General features: G+C 42.7%; 1 protein-coding gene across 1 annotated transcript in view; it reads left to right on the forward strand.

The window, feature by feature from the left end:
* Positions 1–24,968, forward strand: part of LOC104157715 (neural-cadherin-like) — a gene marked incomplete at its 5' end in the record, with an annotated part of 41,952 nt that overhangs the window by 6,744 nt on the left and 10,240 nt on the right. The window contains 18 exons of the mRNA XM_009695151.1: positions 159–408; positions 1,318–1,460; positions 1,806–1,978; positions 2,323–2,491; positions 3,724–3,894; positions 7,166–7,338; positions 7,457–7,624; positions 8,570–8,819; positions 11,538–11,665; positions 12,841–13,027; positions 13,187–13,330; positions 15,061–15,344; positions 16,320–17,937; positions 19,846–19,939; positions 20,731–20,915; positions 21,528–21,760; positions 22,779–23,056; positions 24,734–24,948. Coding sequence (XP_009693453.1) covers positions 159–408; positions 1,318–1,460; positions 1,806–1,978; positions 2,323–2,491; positions 3,724–3,894; positions 7,166–7,338; positions 7,457–7,624; positions 8,570–8,819; positions 11,538–11,665; positions 12,841–13,027; positions 13,187–13,330; positions 15,061–15,344; positions 16,320–17,937; positions 19,846–19,939; positions 20,731–20,915; positions 21,528–21,760; positions 22,779–23,056; positions 24,734–24,948 — 4,863 coding nt within the window. The remainder of the gene's footprint in view (positions 1–158; positions 409–1,317; positions 1,461–1,805; positions 1,979–2,322; positions 2,492–3,723; positions 3,895–7,165; positions 7,339–7,456; positions 7,625–8,569; positions 8,820–11,537; positions 11,666–12,840; positions 13,028–13,186; positions 13,331–15,060; positions 15,345–16,319; positions 17,938–19,845; positions 19,940–20,730; positions 20,916–21,527; positions 21,761–22,778; positions 23,057–24,733; positions 24,949–24,968) is intronic.

Below are 24,968 nucleotides of genomic sequence, written 5' to 3' on the forward strand. Positions count from 1 at the left end.
CTCTTACAATAAAAATAAGGCTTTTATGGATAAAACAGATCTAGGTGACATCTGTTGTCAAAAAAAAAAAAAAAGTATCTGAAATTGATTTGGTAGGCAGTAGCGTAACCAAAACCCTTCTGCAGCATGACTGTTCTGTTAAATGCGTTCTCTCATAGTGCTTGCAACAGACTGCGACTCTGGCTCCAACTCTGAGATCACTTACTTCATCCAGAGCACTGATTTTTCCATCACGCATCACGGGGTCATCAATTCTAACCAGAGGCTGAACTTTGAGCGAGCAAACCATATGTATGAGTTTGTGGTGATAGCTGTCGATAAAGGACATCCCCCTCGGACAGGGACAGCGTCTGTGCGGATTCGGATGGCCAATGTGAATGACGAGGCTCCTGTCTTCTCCCAGCCCGTGTAAGCCAGTTTGAACGCCTGCTTTGGTTTTTAAAGATGTTACTCATATGTGTAACCTTCATAACACTTGGCTAAACTTCTTGTTTTGTGCAACTATAAGTACCAGTGAAATCGAAGGTTAATTTGTATGAAGTTGTATGAAGCTTTAGAAGTTGGCCTTTCATTTCTAGATCGTATCAAAAAAATACACTAGTTGTGATACCAGCATATTGACTTTATAGAGAGAGAACAGAATGAATAAAAGACCTAACTCTATAGGGAATGATTTTGACTGTGTTGACTTCTAGATCGCAAATTGATTGTCCATGTATAAATATACAACAGATAAAGATGGTAGTTAGCAAACATTAAAACTTAATTTTATAATCAGCAGACTGTATTATAAGATAATTTCATGAGGCCCTGCTTGTTTAAAATGCCTTCTTTCCTTTCCTGAATGAATACAATTTCTAATTTTTGCACAAGTTTAAAGTATGGACACATTTTAAATGCAAAGTATGCATATATTTATTTACAAAATGAAATACTGTTTTACATTCATGTCTGTAGTATCTGATGCTTTCCATTAGTATATAGGGACACTGCATGACAGATACTAGTCCTTTTTCTCATCTTTAGGAGATAAGTGATCCTGGTTTGCAGTGCAATGTAGTATGGTGCATATCAACATCTTCCAAAAGATTCTTGGAAATTATGTATACCAAAAATGCAGGATTACAATCCCAAAATACATACCCTATGCAAAGCAAAGATGGGCTTGTCTTAAACTGATTAAAGATTCCATGGTTGCATGGCCAAAGCTTAAAAAACCATACATTCAGAATGAATTTATAGCCTTGCCTGACGGTTAACATGGCGATGGTTGTCCTGATACTGAATGTGCTGCCATTGCTCCCTTATTTCCATCAGTTACACAACTTTCCTTTCGGAAGATGCTGGTCCCAGTACCTTAGTGGCTACTGTTCGGGCAAAGGACCCTGATGGAGATGGGCTGCTCTATCTGATTACAGGAGGCAATGAGGAGGGCAACTTTGAGCTGGATAGTCAGAAAGGTAAGGAAAGAGGTTTTAGAACACAGTTATTTACTGTCTAATCTGTATTGACTCTGCTTCACCTGTGTGTCAAAAACATAAGAAAGTATCATATTTAAATAATCTGCAAATGGGGATGCTTTGTATCAGTGAGAATTAGCTCTTTAATATGATGGTCGTTCTCCAAATATCAAGCAAAACTTGGGATCCTGGTCCAAGGACAGTGCAGTCTGAAATTCCTGTGCTTTGCAACCAAAATACAAACTGAACCAACAATATAGTGGCAGAGGAATGTGATGCTCACTTGATTTTGTTTGTTTGTTTACATGGTAAAATAAAATGACACTTTATGCTTCCCAAATGTAGGTATCATTAAACTCCGCAGAAACCCACCGCCCAACCTGAAAGGGCCACATTACACACTGAACATCACTGCGATAGACGACAATGCCTCCGGGGGACCCACGCCTCTCAGCAGTTTTGCTGAGGTTATTGTAGGAGTTAACGACATTAATAACAACAAGCCTGTCTTCAGAGAGGTAAGATGTCTTTCTGCAGATATTCTTTACCCACCCATAATTGGGGTTATAGATTCTCCTTGGCTACTGGTGATTGCCGGTGGGCTGAAGGGACTGTGTTTGCAGAGCAGAATGAATCTGTAAGTGAACACGCAGCCAGCTTTCTTCATACTTAAAGTGTAAACTCTTCATTCTCTTTTTTTACTCCCTCTCCGTTAGAGCTTGATCTCTTTGTGAGTATAAGTAATAGAAGTGTTTTTCTTCTGAGTTCTTCTCAGATGCACTGGAAAAAGTATTGATACTGTGCAGCAAATTCATGTGGCTCTGTGTAATATATAGGGTTGGATGTTTGGGTATATTTTTAGTGCGCTTACTACAGCGACAGCACCTGGGTTCTAGAGAATCAGCCTCCAGGCACATATGTGCTACAGGTAGAAGCCTACGATGCAGACCTTGGCATCAACGGAGAGGTGAAGTATGGGCTCATGCACCGAGACGGAGCTTCCCTAGGCTTCGGCATCGACCCAGACACAGGTCAGTAGCTTTCAGGTTACTGAGATAAAATGAAAACGCTGTTGTATTGTAATGAGAATGCCACTCTGTGAGTGTTGTCCATGTGGGCTCATGCTTTAACAGTTTAACTGCAGGGTTAGCTGTAACAGCTTATAGAATAAACACTGGAAAAAGTTCAGAGTGTATGGATAGCCGTGCACATAGATTAAGTTAAGATTACAGTGATTTAAACAACAAATTAAATAGGGAAACAAACCCCAGTTCAATAAGAAGATAAAAAGCTATTCTGTATCAGTTATCTGCCTATTGAATCAAGTGTAGCTATTAAAATGCAGAGCAGAAAATGTGACTCTTACCAGCTTGAGTCTGTTCTTCCCTTTAGCGTGGCCAAGGTTTATTTCTCATCTCATGCACAAATACGAGGTGCAGTGAAGTGCGTACAGAGGCAAAATCCTCATACCAGAACAGGGCAGTGACAGGCAGTCTTGATGCATTTCAGATGAAGAAGTTACAACAGTTGTTGATGTTTCTGTAGTTAAAACAGTAAAATGGGATATTTGCATGTCCAGGACTGTGCAGGAGACTGGAAGGACCTGCAACAGAGCAACAGAATCCTGGTCCCTAGCGTAGCAGAGACGTAGGTCTGGAAGTGGCCTCAAGGCCAGTTTAAAATCTGCCAACCAGAAGAAAAGAGCTGAGACAAGGAGAGACTTGGTTAGCAGAGAGGAAAAACTGAAGGTTTGGAGAAAATTGTTTGATTTGTTAACTGAGCTACGTGATTCTTCCCAATTTTAATCTGTTCAATGAGGCAGCCTCCAGCTCCTGTAGTAGACATGACTTTGGTCACATCACTTGTGCCTTCTGTGGTGTGACTCTTCCCAAAAGTAATAATGAGCTGTCTTTGAAATATTCAGTTACTTGAACTATCACTAGAGTAAACCTCTCGATGAGGAGGAGAAAGTCCTTCTGTGCTCCTTGAGGAGTGAGACAACAAGGTACTGAAGCTCCTCATCAGGGCAGCAGGAAAGAAAGCTGTTGACTGCTGGCAGCATGTAACATGTGAGGAGAGGAGAGACAGGGGAATTGGAGCTGGTCTTGTCCAAGACACGCGTTGCAGGGATGGTGTGGATTAAGCTTGACATTGTGCTGCGTGCGGCCAGAGCTTCCCCTTGTGCAGAAGATGCACGGGTCCTTTTCTGCAAATTCAGTCCCGAGGCTGTGACACGCAGAACAGGAGGTGTCTCTGTTCCCAGGAATCATCACAACCACACAGAGTTTTGACCGGGAGAAGCAGAGGGAGTATACGTTGTCTGTTACTGCTACCGACCAGGCACAGGAACCGCTGATCGGCGTGTGTCAGATCACTGTCCTTATTGCTGACGTCAATGACAACGATCCCAGGTTTGAGAACAGTCGCTATCAGTGTAAGTGTTTCTTAACCACCTGTCCCAGTACTGCAACGTAAACCTGTTTAGTAGTTCCTTGTAACAGTAGTCAGTTTTTTAGGTGACCAGTCTTCCTTTGCTGCCAACTAAGCCTGTTACCTCTTAATTCATTGTCAGTGGAAATACGCAGAATTGATCACTGTCTTCTTTATTCATTGCAATACTCTTAAAAACATTGACAGTCTTCACTCCTACAGATCAGGCAGATCTGATCCCTTCCCTTTGCAGCTTTTCCCTGCCTAGTTTTTCTGCATGTTGAATTTTTATTCAACGTCCCAAAACACAACATGACATCCTAGCTGAGAAGTCATCAGCCCCGACTAGAAGAGCAATTGTCATCTGTGTCTCTTTGACACATCACCTCTGTTAGCATAGGCTGGAGTGGTATTTATCTCTTGTCAAATAGCCCAAAATCCTTGGCTTCCAGCCTGCGATTGCCCCTGAGCCCTGATGCCTCCTGCAACTATGCTGCTGAGCTCGCTTTTCCCATTTGCCCTGGTGCCATTCCCTTTTTCATCCCCACATCATGTGCTTTTCATCAGTCTCCCATTTAATTTTACTTGATGCTGCTCCAGTAAAATCCTGCACTTCAGTACACTTGGACCCTGTACACTTGATGTCACCCACAAGTGACAAGCGCACTCCCTAGTTGCTGGACTAGAACAGGCCCTTCCTTGTGTAATTGCCTCAAAATGGCAAACAATGGTTGATGATGCATGTGATAAGAACTCCATTTTGGAGATGTTTTGCCAGTTCTGTGGAAATGTCACATCGGGCAAAGCACTGACCAATACCTTATTAAACTGAAGATGGCTCATAAGTCAGTTGTCTTCAGCATCACAGAGGCCAGCATTTTAGCAGGATTCAAAAAGAAGCTGGATGCTTGCATGGCAGGATTTTAACAGGGAGAAGTGACCTGCTAGGAAATAGTCTAAGTATATATCCACGCTTCAGAGTTATGCACAAGGACAGAAAGAAAATTGTGTTGCACCTTTTAGAGTGTTTTATAACAACTAACTCCAAGTGCCTAATTGGTTAAAATGTGCAGATTGGGACTAGCCATTTCTGCGTTCTTACCAGTGGTTTCTGCAAACCCGGCCAAAGCAGCGCTGAGAAGTCAAGTGGGAGTGATCTTACTGAAGAGAAATATTTTAGGACAGAGCAGAGAAGTCCTTTAGGTAAAGGTAATGCTTGTGCAAAGATGAACCTTTCTCCTCTACCTTCAAACATGTCCTTCAGTTGAAACTGCCCGGGATTATTTTTTTCAAAAGTAGTGAAGCTGAGAGGTCACATTTTGTAATTATGGTGACTTCAGCACTTCTGAGGAATGGACAGATTTTCTTCTTTTTTCATGAACGCAGAGAACCAGCAAAGGTCCTGAAGCAAAAGCAGTCCTTTGGGATGGGGAAATGGCAGATAACGAGGTCACTTTATGCATAGCACTTTTCCAGCATCTATACATAAGTAATCAATGTTTGCACGTCACAGAATTAAAAATAGCTTCTTCTCTAACAAGATCAAATGCCATTAGTCATAGGTTTCTATTCTTCCTGGAAACTGCTGGTTCTTTATTCCTCTGCACTAGGATGTTGGTCAAATCCCTGATTTAAGCCATGCATCTTATCTTCTGCCTGCAAAACAGACATTAAAGGATTGCTTAACTCTATACAGTAGGGATGGTATGGTAAGTGTTAGAGTTATGCCAGCAGCAAGCAGAAGTACATGAAATGAGAGAGTACGGCCCTTCCAAGTAATTTTGTATTGTTTCTTGCAATGCGATTTAACAGGATTTTACTATAAAGGCATAAATTTAAACACACACACAAAAAAGGATATTTTACAGTGTTTCTTAGCAATTAATTCCATTTTCATTGATCTATTTTAGTGTCAGTAAATCTCTTCTGAGAGCAGCTTTGGCTGTTACTGACATACCAGGGACGTGAATCCTAGGCCAACTAAATATCCTGGGGGACAAGGGAAGCTAATTAAAGCTCAAATTTGTCTTCACGGAGCAAGCAGTGGTGGTGGTTTAAGGTTTTACTGCCCCGCTGCCACAGACTTGTAGACATTAAGGAAGAAAACCAAAACAGAAAACATGGCCACTCCACTTTATAAATGGTGTGCAAATCTGATTGTCCCACCTCAGAAATACTAAAGGAGACACACACAAGGGGGATCAAAGATACGAAACAGTTACTGAACCAGAAGTGATGAGCTACACTGACTGGGTTGTCTAAACCTAACCGCGACACCCTTCCCACTGTTTCAATACACTGAGCTGATGGAGCCTTGGTGCATGGAAATGGCTCAAAAACCCGACCAGGCAAGCACCCATAGCTACCTGGAGGAGGAATTGGGGCTGGATGGCTGAAGCTGGGGGGAAGAGAAGGACCAAAATCAGATCAGAGCAATCTGCAATAGCTTTGTATAAAATTATGCCTCACAGGGAGGAGGGGAGTAGGAAATGACTGCTCACAATTTCCCATCATTTTGTCGGTGTCCCTGACAGGAATCAGGCTTTAGGAAGACAAAATAAATTACTTTTCTGTGCAATGGGTACTTCAGCTGTGTGACTCTCAACTGCCAGATTTTCAGATGATGTTTATAAAAGCAGGTCCAAGGAAGTCTGTCTAGGACTATGGATACAAAGGCACAGCCGCTATCTGAGGTGGATTGCTGGGAACAGGGAGTGAGACCTAAGGAAAGGGGAACATATAAAATCCTTACAGCAGCCTTGCCCTGGGCATCTTCTCCAAAATGCTGGGGTGTTGGGGGGATCTTCACTGTGCTTCTAGTCTTCATGCTTTGTGATTAGCTATTGCCTCCCGCCAGCAACGTTGCTGCCACCACTCGCATTCAGGATTAATACAATTCACACAAAATTCCTTTTGATGCCAACCTGCTTTTGTCAGTGGCTGAGCCCAGCAGCCTGGGCTGTGATCTGACGTGGCGGGGGGGCGGCTGCGGGGTTTGTGGGTGCCGGGGTGCCGAGGCAGGAGTGCTGGCAGCGGTAAACCTGCTTCACCAGCAACTGACTAAACAACCCAGCGTGTCAGGGGAAAGGGAAGGGGAAGCTAAAGGAGGACTGTAGACACTCTATTAGTCACCATACTTTATAACCTGCCTCATTACAAGAAACATTTAATCTCACATGAAGAGATTTATTTTTTTTTTTTTACAGGAGCGTTTCTATTACACAGCCTGGTAAGTCAGAGCAAGACCTGCTGACAATACTTTTGTCTTTTCAAAGACTTCCTCAGCGAAGACACTCCAGTGGGGACGAGTTTCCTCCGCGTTGCAGCTCATGACAGTGACCAAGGTGTGAATGCTGCTGTCACATACTCAATGCTACAGCACCAACCGGAATACTTCCAGATCAACCCCAGCACCGGCTGGGTGTACGTGAACCACCTGCTATCACAGGTAATGCGACTCTCTGCTTGGAACAGAACGACCTCCAACCCCTCAAGTCCATTGCAGAGGGTTAATTGCAATCTCTTGATTTGGTTTGCAAATGTCCTCAATCTTCTTTGTTTCATAGACAACGCGCATTAGTTGCTATATTGTAGCCACAGACGGAGGGAACAGAAGCAGCATCGTGGAGTTGACGGTAACTGTCACCAATGCACTCAGCCAGCCGCCCCGGTGGGAGCAGAGCAGATACTGGGTAACCATCCCCGAAAACACCATTCGTGACACCAAGATAGTGGTATGTTAAAAGTGCAATTACTTCCCTCCCACTTCTTTTCACTTCAACTTCTTCCTCTGTTGTGCTCTGTCTCCACGTTAAGAGTGCGTGGATGCCCACTCTGCAACCTCCCTGCCTTGTGCTGTTTCCTTATCAGCCTTCACAGCTGTGTACCCGTTAGTGTTTGTCAGCAGTACCTGTTGCAGAAGAGGCCGGTCTTTCAGCTGGCAGCCGTTTTCCCGGTGACTTCTTACACCAGCAGCCCTCAGGGTGTGTGTTCCTGCAGACAGTGGCTTTGAATGAGAAGCAAGACCCGTGCCCTGCCTGTGTGGGAAATCCTCGAGTGTTCCCACCAAGGGCCAGCTCCTCACTTCTCCATCCTCAGTGGACCATGCTGCCTGCCTGCATCTTTCCTACAGCTTTTCTCAGTTTAGCACTACAGCATGGAAAGCTGTAGTTTGCTTTGGGCTCTTCTAACCCCAACCAATTCCTTTTTAACCTGTACAGACTTATTCTTTAAGGATAGTCTCTTCCATAAATTGCCAGATAATTCCTGACTTCCTCCTCCTGTATATAACATCCAAGCACTTGCAAACAATTTAGGTTTTGTGTGTATCTTGCTTGGTAAGATGTACAACTCGGTGGAGAAACGGTCTCCTTTTGGATTGCCTTTGTTTTGGAAGGTGGAGAGAGGAGGGATTTCCTTTAGCCAGCGATGCAGTTCTTTCTTGGCACGTTGAGAGGCAGGTAAATGTACTGTTGATTAATGACCTGCATCAAACCTAAATGTTGTAAAATGAAATTCAGCTCTGTAGACTGTTTCTCTTTTGTCTGTTATCCAAGTCATACAGGCATGTACGTTCTTGGAGAACATACATGCGTATATGTTCTTGCCATCAAACTGAACATTTAACATTTGCAGTCCTGTGCTTCATGAACATATGTGGTGGCTCTTTTCTTCTTCAGACCATCAAAGCCACATCCCCTCTTGGTGATCCGAGGGTTACGTACAATCTGGAGGAGGGTCAAGTTCCAGAGACTAACATGCCAGTTCGTTTCTATCTGAAGCCAAACAGAGCTGATGGATCTGCTTCTCTTCTAGTCGCTGAACCACTTGACTTTGAGACAACTAAGTTTTTCACCCTGACAGTCCGGGCACAAAATGTAGCAACGACTCCTTTAGCTTCCTTTACCACTGTTTGTGTGAACGTAACAGGTAAGCTTTGCTGCTGTTCAAACAGCTCATTCAGAACAATATTCTTGTTATTTTTAGTATAGCACCATGAATTAAGGTAACATCCATGAAATGCCAAGCCACCTACAAACGCTTTGTACGTTTCTATACGGTAAAAGAAAGTCATGCAGTCATTAAAAGGCTCTATTTGAGATGATTTCTAAGTACAACTATCAAATGTGGAAATGTGATAGTGCAAAAATGGACTGTCTGAATGCTTATGCAACACTAGTGCCTGCTTTTATAAATGTAATTGGAAAGATTTTCTTTTGATAAGATGAGAAATTCAGTAAATGTCCCCAAGCTATTGAAAGGAGATGAATATTACTGGAAATATTCTGTGCTACAGAAAGAGAAACAGCCCAGATAGGTTGGGATTGTGTTTCATATCTTTTTAGGGGGGTCATGAATATAACATTCTTTTCAGGTTATGAATATAACATTTGGAATTTTCTGTTGAACACTGAGATTAAAACTCTAGAAATGAAAGTGCAAGGGTCCTTACAATAGGTGCAATTTTCAAAAATTTGATCCAACTCTCCTTATAGTAGGGTCTTTTTGTAAGGCTGCACTCCTGTAGATCCACATGAAAGTATAAATCTGATTTTAGTCCCTGCTTTTTGAAGCATTAGTGGAGTTACTTCTGATATGTAGACATTTGGATGAAGATATGAAAAAGTGAAGTCTCCAACAAAAACATTTGTCTTGCTCACCACCATGGAAATGAGAGACCTAAGTGGTAATTTGAATGGGAATCTAATTCCCCTGCTTCACTTTATCACAGCATTGTCCTGTCTTCCACTGTCCACCAATGCAAAAACCCTTGAGATTCGTAGAGCAAGAGTGCTTCAAGTCAGTGTCTGAGCCTCATTGTAGATTATGGACCCTGTGCCAAAAGATTTTTGCTATAGGGCAGTTACTGGTATCGGAATTTGATAGAAACTTCATTTTGCTCACAAGCAAAAATCCTTTTTCAATAATTTAGTATTACATACAAAAAAAGGTTTACACGCACCCATATGCATTAGTGGGAGAAAAAAGCAAGTTAAACACCTTTAAGAGAGAAATAACCACCAGAAAGTTTCATATGCAGAATTGTCCTTTATTTATGCACAAGCACAGAGAAAAGTAAGTCTTTTATAGCATCTTGTTTTCCTTACCTTGCTCAGTGAATTTGCTGAAACTTATCTCTAACAAGACATATTCTCTTCTATAAAATATGAAAAAGAAAACCTGTTAGAAAAGAAGTTTTCACAGATGATTATGCATGTAAGAGAGAAAGAAAATTGGATTTACGGGAGCCCACACTGACAACTTTAAAAAAAAGTCATTTAAGACATTGGTCCTGCAAATAGTTGCGTGTCAGAATCAATGGAGTCATGCGGCAGTAGTAAAACTAAATGTGTGCTTAAGGGTTTGCAGAATGAGATATTGAGAATTTTGTCTGCTCTTCATAAAGACAGATGGATCTGAGGAACTGTCATTACAGCCCCTCTGTTTTGGCACTTTGCCATGACACAGGAAAATTACTTCTTAAAATGTGGCTGTTAAACTGTAAAAAATGCAAAGAGGTGTAGGAGACCACACAGCATTTCTGAGTTTAGTTGTCTTACAGACAAAGAGGAACCCAAACTGATTTGTCATGGGCTGAGCAGGCAGACGTGATTCCAGAGCAGTTTAAATGGATCCGAGTCAGTCCTGCCATAGTTCTCCAGCCTGTCCCTTGCGCTCACCTGGTCCTACACAGCAGTTTTAGGGAGAAAATGTGTCAGAAACTGGCCCTTCAAAACGCTGGACGTATTTTTTCCAGTGTAGATCTCTACAGGGGTCAGGCAGGGAAGACAGGCAAGACCAGCACTGATACAAGCTTAACATGGCTTTGCCTTGTGCCTAATCTGACCTGATTGCAGACGGTCGCTACCAGGGCAGCCCTTCCTTTCCTTCACCTGCACAATCCCACCACGTCCCTTGCGTGGGATCTGGCGATCACACTGCTGCAGAGCGTGTCAGATCACAGCTAGCCCTTTTCTCTCCAGAAAGTCAATCTCTCTCTCTCAGAGCAACAAAATGAGCATTGTCGACACAGGGCTGTGTGATCCAGCTCGTGGGAAGGGGGATCCCATGGCTTAGAGCAGGATGACAAGAGTGGGAAGATCAACGTGCTTTCTTTGGACATTGGCCAGTAGTTGGATGAGAGGAGGCTAATGTGCAACTGCATCCTAAATAATCATTAGGTCCTACGGCCTAACATAACTTTCCTGCAAAGGCCAGGAAAGACTGTTTTACACACATTCCTTGTCAACTCTATAGACTCTGCAATTTTAATTTCCATTGTATGTTAATCAGCCCTTAATAAAATGATGAAATTGAATACTGCTGTAGATAGCCAGCTCGCTACAGACTGTGGATGAAAGGCCTCCTGGTCCTGGCATTCATGGACTCACTGTAAGAAGATCACTGGTCAAATCATTAGCTAGTATCTTAGCTGAGATTAGGCCACTGTCTCCCAGAAACTGCTTGATGTCTATAAAATGCCTCCTGACAGCAGCCATGGAAAGGGGAAGACCCAAAGCAGGATTGCGTCTTACTATGAACAATGTGAGTCCTTCCTCCAAGCAAAATTATGACTGTAGAAAAAAATACAGTAAAAAAAGTCTTCAAACATTTTCTCACTGTGGTCCCCATCACCTCCTTTTGCAGATGTCAATGATAATGTTCCATTCTTTGTGTCTTCTAACTACGAGGCGTCTGTGCCAGAAGGAGCTGATGTTGGCAAATCTGTGGTTCAGGTGTTAGCTACGGACTTGGATTCTGGCCTACATGGAGAGGTTTGACCTTACATCCAATTCTTTTCCTCCCAATAGGCAAGTTTTAGTATTGTAATTAGTGTGAGTGTGCAGACAGCAGATGATAGGGCAATGAGCCACAAACAATTCTTACAGCACTTGTCAAGCATTTGTCTAGCATACACCTGATGCATATAATATGGGATGCAGGCAGAGAAGATGCTCTTCACGATCTTGGGATCCTGCATCATAACACCTCATCCTGATCTAGCAACCGTGACAAAACACTGCTGCATGATTCTCAGGGTTGCTACCATGACAAGACAGGTAGAGGTGGCTGCAGAACATGTTTCCAAACTCTTGCCTCTTCAGCTCATTATTTAATTGACCGTCAGTGATTATGGTCAGTTAAACACAGCCGTTTAAATATAGTCAACTAAGTAACATTTCATTTCACCATCATTGGTCAAATGGTTGGTCAAACCAATATTTGACCATCATTGTCATAATGACCCAAACCTAGGAAAAAGCAGTGTTATGAAGGAAACTGCTCATTTCCTGCGCATTTTCCTGTGCCTTTTCTGAAAATCCTACTGGCTCTTCCGGGAGGGAATTCTGGCTAGTAGAGATCTGCTGTTCTGTAACTGTCATTTTGCAACTTCTGAAGAGCAACCTGTGTGGTAGAACTGCCTGGCAGTGCTCTGGGCATGCCTTGGGGGTGGAGGTGGAAATGTTTTTTTCAGAGGAGGAAACCAAACCTTTGTTAAAAGGAAAAATGTGAATCGCTTTCATCAGTGGAGGTTTTCATTTGTTCAGTCCTGTTGAACAGGACCCAAATTCTCAGCTGCATTTTTTTTTTTTTTTTTTAGATCAGTGGGTTGCTAGAAGTGGGGGAGACACCAGGGAAGATGTCATTCCGTACACTCTCTGTCCTTGTGTTATTCATGATCTTTCTTAACTGCTTCTACTGGCCACTGTTGGAGATTATGTACTGGTCTTGATGGGCCTTGATATCACTGGTACTGATGTTCTTCTGGTTTTTTATATCAAAATGGGAAAAGACTTAGAAAAATTATGTCCAGATGAACTGTTTTTCCATAGAGTGTCGCTACTTTGCAGACAGACCCAGGAGGCTACTGGGGAAGGGGGAGGTCACAGCACTTGGACATACAAATGAAAGTGGAAAATGCAACCTCTCTTAACTATTTCCTTTTTAGGTTCGCTACTTAATATTGAAAGATGCTAGTCAGGATTACCAATTCTTCACCATTGAGCCTGAAACAGGAATTATTTCCACCCGTGCATCTTTTGACAGAGAGAAAAGAGCCTCTTACTTGATTGAAGTCCAGTCTCAGGACTCTTCAGAATCTGCTAGACCTGGTGTTCAGGGGCAGCCCAACACAGGTAAAGCCAGTAGGGAATTATATATTGGGTAAAAGATATCAGAGATTGAGTTCCTTAACTTTTCTAGACTTGGGGGATACGTGAACTGTCTGGAATACAACAAGGTATTCCACCTCTGCCATTTCTGGTCTGCATGTTCCCCTTGCTTCTCCTTCTCAGACACAGCCTATGTAAGGATTTTTGTCAGTGATGTGAATGACAACGCTCCGGTATTTCCTCGATCAGTGTATGAGGTCAGCATAGATGAGGACAGGGATGTTGGAAGTCCTGTTGTGACAGCAACAGCAGATGATGAAGATGAGGGTGAGTGGACCCTGCATGTCTTTCTAAGTCCTCTTAGTATTACTGTGTGTTGTTGTGTGTAGGGCTACTTCCTCCATGGGCAAATAAATCTCTCCATTCAGGAGATGATTAATCATTTCAAGCATTTTTAATAGTGAGGAGAGAAATTCTGGGCACATGGGAGCATTTTCTTTTATTAGGTGCTCAAGTTTGCAGTGCAAAGGTTAAGCCTGCTTGCAATCTCTTTGGGGCAAAATGAAATCACCTGTAGTCACAACCCTGCTGTAACTTCACAAGAGGCAACATAAAAACTCACTCACTCCTGAGCATGTGCTTGCTTTGTGCTGACTCCTGTGCTTTCCAGATCTCTCTGGGAGTCATTTTTACTTACTTTACTATAGCAAGAAAACCAAACCTGTGTCCTTTTTGGGGAGTTAGTGGGTTGAATATGCTTGTGGAAGAATCTGACAAACAGTGGAAAATGTGAGATGACATGGCCAGAAATTAAGGGAGGGAGAAAGCAGGAATAAGGCAGGAAAAAAGGGATAAGCCAGACTTTCTTTTTGGGCTCACACTTACATCAGCTCCGATTGTGTGAAACTGTCCCTATGGTGTGGTGAGACCACGTGGGCTGAGCCAGTCCAACAGCACCCACCACCAGGCAGTTCCCGTCTTTGCTTCTGCTGCGGCTTTTGTGCTCCTTTGATGAGTTGGCCCAGCTCTACTTGCTGGAGAAACACAAACCCATTGAAAAAAAGAAGGCAAGCTGATGTGCTGGTGACAGACCCCAAATGAGCACCAGAGGAACGCACTGCTGGGAGGAGGTGGGAGTTGACCATTCCTTTTGGTGGCAGTGCTGTAATGCCTGTGCCTTTTAGTGCCCATGACGGAGAAGTAAAGAGGCCATTTAAAACCGACTGCTGCACTTGAGAGAATGTGGCAAAAGCGACTAGCAAGTGATGCTCAAACTCATGCTGCGAAGGCAGTCAAGCTCTTCTGAGCGCTAATGTTGAGCATGGCCTTTTCACTTTCTTGCCATCCATGTTGCTCTAGTCTTCTCATCCACAGTTGACTCTCAACTTAAAATGCTAAATACTCTTCCTACTCCTAGCAGTTCATCTGTTTAATTTGGGAAATGGCTTTCTATCCTGGTGTGCAATATCATGTATTTTTTTCCTTTTCAAATAAGTAGACATGAAACACTAATTTTTGTTGTTGTTGCTCCTAAACACTTCGCAACAATCAAACAACTGCTGTTGTACAGGTGGAATGTTCTTGTGAGAAGAATTCTTACCCAAAATAGAGGACTTCTGTTACATTTTAGCACCATCCAGTGGTTAAAAAAAAAAAAGTTAAGGAATATTGGCATTTGAAATAAGAGGCTTAGGAAGCATTGAGCAAAAATGGCTTCTAGTATTTTAATAATATGTTACTTTTTTATTATTGGCAAACGAAAGCATGATAAATTAGAGGCACACATTTCCTTTGTTATCAATAAACAGGCGCTTGTCTGTGACTGCAAATTATATTTGTAACTATAAATGCAGACCTAACCCCCAATCTACTATACACAAACCCTTCAAATTACATACCTGGACCATTCTGTTTGTGGCTGTGTCCATGTTTTATCTCCCACACACACTGTAATGGTCTGGGCAAATAAGGTTTCTCTTGGATACGTGTCTACAGTGTAGAGCTGGATTGAGCATTCAGAGAGCGGACAGGCAGTGGTTGCTTGCTTTCTCTTGTAGGTGCAAATGCCAAACTAAGGTATCAGATCACATCAGGAAATGTGAAAGGAGTTTTTGATGTGGAACCTGAGGTTGGGACTGTCTTCATTGCTCAGCCTCTGGATTATGAACAAGAACAACATTATGAGCTCCGGCTTGTAGCTTCTGATGGAAAATGGGAAAACCACACTCTTATCATCATCAATGTTGTCAATAAGAATGATGAAGCACCAGTCTTCACTCAGAATGAATACCAGGGCAGTGTCTTGGAGGAGCTCACAGATCTGCCTGTACTTGTCCTAAAGGTAAAGCAGTTTGCATAAAGCAGGGCAAAACCTGACTTCGTGTTCAGCTCAATCCCATCCATGCACACAAATCCAAAAAGATAGTTTCTTTAGGGTGGGTGAGTCCTGGTATTAGGATTTAGCTAGCAACTTTCTGCAAAGAAAAGAATAAAGCCAGGTTGAATTTGCATGGTAGACTTGCTCCCCTTGACCAGCATAAATAAAGGTTGGACTCAATAGTCTTAAAGGTCTTTTCCAACCTAAATGATTCTATGATTCTAAACGTTGAAAAATATGATGACTTTCCTTTACAAAGCAGAGTTAGCGTATTTTGAGTAACTGTATAAGCATAGCATGGTTGGCACATGTACCTCGTGCATTTATAGTCACAGACTCTGGCTACATTTATACTACCAAATAAACATTACCAGGGATTGTTCTTCAACTCTGGAACTCAATCATCTTTGTTGTTTTGTTGTTAGAGCAGTCCCTGGCATGAGGACTGCTTGGTTGGCCCGACTAGCAGTCTCCCCAAAAAATCCCTGGATGCAAATGAGGAGCTGGGAGTTCTCTCTGGCCTGTGCTGATAAGCAGCTTGGATGTATGGCCACCCTGGTTTTGCAGCCTTCTGTTCGCTCAGAGAGAAGCAGCCCCTGTTTGCCTTTGGATTCTAGCTCCGAAGAGTTTCACAAGAAACATTTGCTCAGCAGATCTGTTGTTACTTCCACTTGGTTCTTCCTGCAGTTATTTCCTCCTTCCAAAATACACTGGGAAGTAGAATATATTAGTCTGTCTAAACGTGAGCATTTGTTTCTCTAGGCTGTGCGTGATGTTTATTGAAGGAGTACTTGACCTGAATGACTCAAACCAATAGATGTTTGCTGTTAAAATGCATGCTATTTATTTAGCCTGCACAATACCAACTGCCATCAATAAAAGAACAGCGATTTCCCCTTCTCTTTTACATAAACACTTACCTGCTGTGGCTTGTTCCAGGTTTCTGCAACAGACCCCGACCAAGCGGCTGATCAAAATGCCATTAGCTATTCCTTGCACGGACAGGGGGCCAGTAGCGAATTCAGCATCAATGAGAACACAGGTGAGATCAGCGCAAATGAAAGGTTAGACCGTGAGAAGCGATCAACGTGGCGCTTTCTTGTTCTTGCAACGGATGAGAGTGGAGAGGGACTGACTGGATTCGCAGATGTGATCATAGAAGTGAGGGATGTGAATGACAACGCACCCCTTTTCCTCTGTGTGCTGGATGGCTGTTTCATGGGCCACATCCCTGAGGATTCTCCGGCAGACACTCCTGTCATGGAAATGACAGCAGTGGACCTCGATGACCCAAAGGCTGGTTCGAATGCTGTGCTAACATACAGCATCATTCAGAATGTCCAAAATGAAATTAATCTGAACTTGTTCTCAATTGACTCAGTTAGCGGCACCATCTATACAGTGCTCGGGTCCCTGGATCGGGAGAAGGAAGACAAGTACGTAGTAGTGGTTGAGGCCAGAGATGGAGGAGGGCTCACTGGGACAGGCACTGCCACTATTTTGGTGACTGATGTAAACGATCAAGCTCCAGTCTTCCTGCAAAAGATCTATACCGCATTTGTCTCTGAGAATGCGAGTATTAACACTGAGGTTGCAGTGGTGTCTGCTGTGGACAGAGATGAAGGAGAAAATGCCATGGTGACGTTCAGCATCGTTGATGGTGACAACGACCGCAAATTCTCCATAGAGACAGATGAAGTCAACAGCTGTGGGTTCATCCGGCTACAAAAGCAGATTGACTTTGAGAAGCCTCATGAGAGGGTGTTCAACTTGACTGTGAAAGCAGAGGACATGGATTTCTTCAGCATCGCTCACTGCGTGATCTATGTGGAGGACTCCAATGACCATGCTCCTGTCTTCTACCCCCAGTTCTACGAAGTGGCTGCATTGGGGGAGGACTCGCCTGTCGGCACCAAAGTTGTTCAGGTTTCCGCTGTTGACTTGGATTCTGGCCTGAATGGAAGGTTTTCTTTCCACCTGCTAAACAAGTCTGACCCAGGTGGCCAGTTCTCTGTGGCTAGTGATGGGTGGGTGATGGTTGCAGGACTGCTGGATCATGAGACAGTGACGCAGTACCAGCTCATTGTCATTGCCACTGACATGGGGCAGCCCCCTCTGACTGGCAGTGCCACTGTTTTAGTGACTCTGCAGGATGTAAATGACAACGGGCCAGAGTTTGAGGCTCATTATAACCCAGTGGTCTGGGAAAACACAGCTTCTCCACAGGTTGTCCAAATGAACGAGACCTCTACTTTGCTGTATGCTAAGGACCAAGACACTACTGCTAACGGAGCACCTTTCTCCTTTCACCTCCTCAGTGATTTCGATAGCCTGACTAACTTCAACTTGCAGGACTTCCACAATGGAAGTGCCTTGCTGACGGCGCTGCGTACCTTTGACAGGGAAGTACACAAGGTCTTCTACCTGCCTATCCTGATCACGGACAGCGGGATCCCACCGATGAGCTCCACCAACACACTGACCGTAAATATCGGGGACCAAAATGATCATCCACATTCTGCTGGCTACATGGAATGTCTCATTTACATCTATGATGGTAAATCACTCCCTGATGCTTGCTTCCAAGTGTGACAGTAAGGTCAAAGGAGCAGCTGTGAGATTCACAGGATGACTGTCCTGTTCCACATAAGCTAAGATCTTAGGAGAGGTGCTGCTGAAGTTTGCTTAAGCCCCACCAGAGAGCAGTTGGTGTGTGGGGCACAGGACTCTGGGCCACTTGGTTTGTGGAAGAAACTGAATCAGCCTGGAAGGAAGAGCATAGCTGGCTGCTATTCTATGCACGTTTCTATCAAACTTGAGTAATGGTCTCTTGTTTTCAGATGCAGTTTTCCAGCAGCATTAATATTTCAGAGGGGAAAAAATAACAAAATTCATAATGTTACTGAGAAGTAATGAGTCTGAATGCTGAGAACCTTCTTCCTCCTCCTTAAACCTTTCTCCTCCTCCAGACTGAATTCAGTTTCAGTGAACACACTTAAGCTGAACTCATGTGTAAACTGCCTGAGACATTCCTATAAGCCTTCAGCTAACAGATGCTGTTATAGGGGAATTTGCCGTGAGTGTTGGCTGCAGGCAGTGTGAGAGAAACCACTTTTCCCTTCTTGCTTTGGTGGTTAGCTAGCAGTTCTTTCATGATCCAGTGTCCCCACATAATAAGGCCAACAGCAAAATAAACCACATGGGTAAAAAGGTTTTGGGATGCTTGCATCCATGTAGGCTCAGGTCATTCCTTTCTCTTCTACTCGGCTGCGTATCCTGTGGTTTGATAGCACATTAAATAGCCTGTTGTGGGTACACTAGAAACTACTTCTGTCTAGATGCTGTTGACATTTATTTGTACTGAAACATTGTTCTGCCTGTTGTGTGCTCACTCTCAAGTTCAGCTTATTGTAAAGTTGAAACCAAGGCTGGCTGTTACTTGCTGAGAAACTCTGCTTGTAGTCTAAGTGCCAGATCTTTTTGTTCAACCTGAATCCCCTCTTAGTTGCCTCTTTAAAGGTTAAACTCATTTGCACTGTTAATTTCTAGGAGGGACTATTCAGGTCTTCAGATCTTTCGTTATTTAAAATATTAAGGAGAGACAGAATCAGAAGGCTACTCTCATGTTGTATGTTATATTCATATAATGTGGGAGTCAAACACCAGGGCATCCTGTATACCATCTCCTGCAAAATATCCAATGAATGTTGCCACAGTTGCAGGAGAGGTTCAGTTTTCTTTTCGCATGCAGATCCTCAGTTGTCAGGGTTCATGCTGTTTCCTTTCACATGGTGAAATCCCACAGTTTTTCCTCTTCTTTGTGTATCCTTCATTCTTTACTCAGTAGATCTATGAATTCAGACACCTATGGACCTTTCCTTCAGAAATAGCTTTTGTAAAACAAAAAAATACAATTTGTGAGCCTTGCTGAGAGGATGCAAACCCTGCTTTCCATCTCACCCCAAAGTCTCACCATCTACTCAAAATTAGCCTGGTTACTGTACCTTGGACAACCTCTCTATCTTGCTGTAATTTCCTCCAAACTGCTCTTGGTTTTTGTCCTTTATAATCCAGTCAGCATTTTGGTTGTTTATCCTGCCAAAACCCAATCCCTGTCTAAACCGCTCTGTAAGTTGGTGGGATACTGCAGCAAAAATAGTGAAAATGAGTAATCCTGAATCTCTCTTACATCTTTCCTCAGAGGTGGCTTCTCTTTTTTCCTTCCCATCACTTTTCATTGCAGCCACCTGTTGAACTAAATCTGTGTAGCCATACAACAAACACCCAATAAGCAGGACACCATGAGGTATCTGCAAACTGGTGCACATCCTCTCTCAGGAACTATATCTCAACTATTTTTACAGAGGTTTTAGACTTACGACAAACCGGTAAAACTTAAATGGCCAACCTGTTTGTGTACGTGTGAGAGGTCTGACTGTGCCACTTATATGCTATGTTGTTGTAGGTATCCTCCCCACAACTGTACTGGGCCAGGTCCGTGCCCCTGATGATGATGATTGGGATCGCAAAATCTACCAATTTGAAGGGAAAACATCAAGGTATTTGGAAAGAAAAATGGGAGTTGGGTGAAATGTATGAAAAACTTGCCCACACACAAAACCATTAAAAGTATTTAAACTGCTTTTTTTTGAAAATAAGTGTGCAAAAGCATTTTGTTGGTTAGATGCTTGTGTGTAACCCTCCAAAAGCCCTTCTGATCATGAGGCTGCAGTAAATAATGCTGAATGCCAAATCCGTCCACTTCCCACTGGCTGATGGGCTAGAACACCATTCTAAATTCCTGTTCACAGTCATACCCATAATCATTATCAGTGAGCCACTACGGTAAAACTACCCACTAACTTCCATCCTCCTTCATCCAAGCTCCTCTCAATAGGGAGAGTTGGTGTTTCCATGCACCACTGGTTTTAAGACCTTATTTGTATTAGATGCGTTCACACCAAAATGTCTGGATTGTGACCAGAGTTGAGATGTACATGTGCCATTTGGAGGTTTTGGCAGAGGTGTCACTCTCGATGAATGTATCCAGACTAAGAGTTTGCACTGTTTCCAAAGTTAAGGATATAGTAGCCTGAGTCTTCCTACACAGTTAATATGGCATGGAAGCAGGAAGAAATCTTCTTGATATACTGGTGAAGAGTCATTAGGAGCCAACAGAAGGCAATGTAAAGAAGTTCTGTTCTGCTCTGTCCCTTCATGAGGGAACACATCTGCTTTCTTTGATAGCTTTCCCAAAATAAAGTGGATCAGAAAAACCATCAGTGATGATAATTACCACGTAGCTTTTGAACTTCTCATAGCTTGTTCCTTGGCTTAACTCTTATTACAGGTACTTTATCCTTAATGATAACTCAGGTTTGCTGACTATTAAAGAAGGAACCCCACCAGGAACATACAACATAAGAGTTAGGGTCATTGATGGAGTCTGGCCAGATGTTGTCTCAACTGTAAAGGTTATAGTGAAGGAAATCAAAGATGATGCCCTCCATAATGCTGGTTCTATACGAATAAAAGGTAAGCAATGTGAAGAAGTACGTTAGGATCATAATACTGAAGTCTACCTCTTTAATGTTACTGCTGTGTTACTTGGAATTCTAATACTCTTAGGCATGGGATGAGAGCTAATAGTTTTCTAGGTAAGGGTTTGAAAATGCATCTTTGTTTGTATGGTCCTTTGACACTGCATGTGAAAGAGCATCTACGGAGAAAAAAGACAGCAAGAAATGCTTGTCTGACATAGAAGACAAAGATGAAAGATTTCTACACCAACTTTTTATTTATATTTCAGAAGAAAACTTTATTTGAACAAGTGTCTGCCTGAAATTCACCTAATTGTTTCAATCTTTGTGGAAAAGTAAAATCTTCTTAAACATATTCCTGATTTAAAAGAGAAATAATAATAATAAAAAAAGAGTAGTAAATTAGTAAAAGTCAAAAAGTTTCAGAACACAAACCCTGAGCAGAAACCAGCATGGAAAATTTCAGAGCCTAAAAATGAAAATACTCCTGAATTTGCAGTTGAGTCCATTTTCTGCAACCTTAATATATATTGTGTGGTGGTCCTCTCTTTTATTGCTACAACAGTTGCAAGATATGTGTTTGTCAGTTTTATAACTTCTATTACAGATACCACTCCAGAGGAGTTCATATCCCAGTCCCCTGAAAAACAGAGTAAATACTACCAGATGAAGAAGCTGCTTTCAGAAATTATATCAGTTCAACAGGAAAACGTTCACATTTTCAGTGTATTAAGTAGCCCAAGTCAAACTCGAGGGGTTGATGTTTGGTTTGCAGTTTATGGTCCACCTTATTATAAAGCAGAAAAACTTAATGGCAATGTAGCAGCCTCCAGAGCGTGGGTAAGTATCCATACTACATATGAAACCACAGCATCTTCTCATTGTGTCTATTCAAATAATATCCATTGCCTAATGAATGTGCATACTTAGAATGACTGAGGGAGTAAGGTGTGAAAAAAAATGGATAGTTTTAACCAGTAAAGTCAAACAGTCCTTTAGCACTTATATTAAAAGTTTCAAATATTAATATTTTAAAAGCCAGCCTAAAAATACATATTAAGTGACCCAAACACAATGGGCTTTTAGGAATGTGAAATGTTTTTCCTACTGAAAAGAACGTAAAACTCTGTGTAAAGGATGTGTTTGGCTGTTGCCTTTCTACATGGTGTCTTAATGTTTCAATTTTTCGTCCTCTACGCAGAAATGTTCTGTAGCTGAAACTCACAAACCAGTCAGAAGTCCCCACTTTCTCAGTTAAGAGGCCAAAGCAGTAAAATAACCACTTTCCAGTGGAAAACCAGGTTGGAAATGTGCATTGAGAATTTAGTAAAGTTCCTGCCCCTCTTGCAAAAGAAGTTACCTCTAAGAGTTAAATGACTCACTCTGATGGAAATGTGTCTGTTGGTACACAGCGGCTGAAATAAGTGTTATGTTTAGAATCAAGGCTGCAGTACCAACTCGCGCTTGCCAGAAAAGGTACTTCTTCATTGCCCAATGCCTGTCCACCCTTCCCAATATTTTCAAGACAGAAGTCCAAATTAAAAATACAGCTCAGATGCTATGGCAGTAATTCATCAGAACCATCAGCGATTAAGATTTATCCATTCAGTTTATGATGAATATGATGATATTTTTGTCCTCTAAGTGCTTGCTCATGCTATAATTGACTTACACGAAGGCTTTGGCCTTAACAGACGCCAGGCTGAACTGCCTTTGGCTGGACAGGGTGAGGTAGATGTTGGAAAGAAGCAGCACAGCAACCAGTTTTGAAAATAAATAAGACTTGGGCTTTTCATTGCTGTCATTTGTGAGTTTCCTTTCTGTGGGTCAGATGAATGCAATTAATTGTTCTCCACAGCTGGAAAACCTCTTGGATATAAATATCACCCAGATTGGCATCGATGAATGCATGACCGCAAACTGCACTCATAGCAGTGGATGCATCAGCAAGCATGAAGAGAGTCACGTGCCAGCAATAACCACAGCTGGAAGCATTTCACTGGTGTCCGTGACAGTCTGGAGTCATGCCCTGTGTGGCTGTGCAGCTCGGGAGAGTCCTCATCTCTCCTGCTCCTCATACCAGGCAAACCCTTGTCTCAATGGTGGCACATGTGTGGATACTGATTTGGGCTACAGGTTGGTAAAGTTTTGTCTGGTGTGCAAATAAAATGCTCCTAGTTCAGTCTGTAAGGAGGATGACTGGAAGCTGGAGGAGGCATCACTGTGTGTCTTCTCACTGTGGCAGATCTGAGTTTTGTTATACTTCGCGCACAGATCCTGTAAACAAACCTCTATTTTCAGGTAGATACTTAGGTTCGTCGTAGTCTCCAGGAAAACCTTGGCAAGTTTGCAGCCTACACCGGTTCTATTAATGCCACCCTGCAAAATGCTCTTATTTTGTGCAGCCTACCTTAATGCTGTTAAATGTTTTAATCACATCATTTATATCACTTGATAACCTCTTCCCCACATTTCTTGCCTCATTTTTTCTCCAAAAATGGCATCTCACAGGTAAAACGGTATGAAGATGAAAGAAATGATGGGACTATACTAGCTCAGAATGAGCCTGGTCCCCCTTCCAGAAGGCAAGCCTTAAGCGTGTGTGCTTAAAAATGGCAACATAGGAAAGTGGAAACAACTGGCCAGCCTCTTCTGAGCACCCTTGATAGGGGTGACAGGACTCAGACTGAAGCGGCAGAAGCCTTGGTCATAGTAAAGATCTGAGTCTGACATTGCTGCTCAGATGTAACCAACCAGGGAAATTTTGCTGCCCAGAAACCCTTGGTGGGCTCTGCCACCTACCATCTGCTCAACTCTAAGGTTTCTTTGCTTCTTGTCCATTTTGAGTAGTTTCGTGAGTGACCTTTTTCTGCATCCTACCCCTGTTGCTCTGCTCTCAGTAAGTACTAGCAATCTAAGGGAAGGAGAAACTAAGAAATAGGGGCCCAGCTGGTTTCCCTCCCGGTCCTCCTGCCCATTTCTGCTGCTCCTTTGGTTTCTCCCTTAAAGGTTTTGTTATTGTCATGCTGTGATTACTCTTTTCTACAGAACCCCCAGAGTATTAAGGAAAGAACCCCAAGCATCCAATTTTGATAGCATAAAGGAAATAAACCAGCAAGTAGCTTGCAATAAGAATGAAGATGTTAAGATCTACGACTGTCACACCTCTTCTCACTTTTTCTGGGTGATATTACCTTCCCACATGCTTCCTGGAGAGATTCCAGTTGGACAGAGGAGGACAGTTTTTCACAATGAGAGCACTCAGCCATTGGAATAATCTCCCCAGGGAAGCAGTGGATTCCCCAACATTGGACACTTTTAAGATTTGGCTGGACAGGGTGCTGGGCCATCTCGTCTAGACTTTGCTTTTGCCAGGAAAGGTTGGATCAGATGATCCTTGAGGTCCCTTCCAACCTGGTATTCTGTGATTCTATGATTCCTTTGCTTTCTTTGTCAACATTATAAAGTCTTTACACAAGCTGATAACTGAGCCTAGTGAAAAGTGGGTTTCTTTTTTTTTGCTGACGAGATTAGAGGGTTTAATGTGCTTTGTGTATTACAACAGCTCCATCATTTATTCCCAGAATATTCTTGCATAGACATATTATCATTTAGAACTAAAGCTAAATTGTGTTTGTACAAACAAGTCAATAGGGAACATTTTTTGACAGGAGTTTTGCTAGTGCTTAACCCCAGCTATAACCTAGGTAACATGGGCTCCTGTGTTTAAAGTGGAGAGTCCTACTGTGGGAAGGGCCCTTCACGACTTCTGCTTGGATGGTGGATTTTTGCTTTTATTTATTTTTTTAATAGATGCAAATGTTCTGCAAATTTCCATGGACCAGACTGCCAGCAGACAAAACACAGCTTCAGAGGCCACGGTTATGCCTGGTTCCCTCCTCTCAAGCCTTGCTTTGAGAGCCGCATCTCCTTAGAGTTTATCACTGAAGTCGCCGATGGCCTTCTGTTGTACCACGGACCAGTGGCACGAGGGCAGCCTGGAGAATGGGAAGACTTCCTTGCTTTAGGTTAGCACTTCAAAGAGTAT

The sequence above is a fragment of the Cariama cristata genome, unplaced genomic scaffold, assembly GCF_000690535.1.
Source record: "Cariama cristata isolate BGI_N322 unplaced genomic scaffold, ASM69053v1 scaffold14522, whole genome shotgun sequence".
NCBI lineage: Eukaryota > Metazoa > Chordata > Aves > Cariamiformes > Cariamidae > Cariama > Cariama cristata.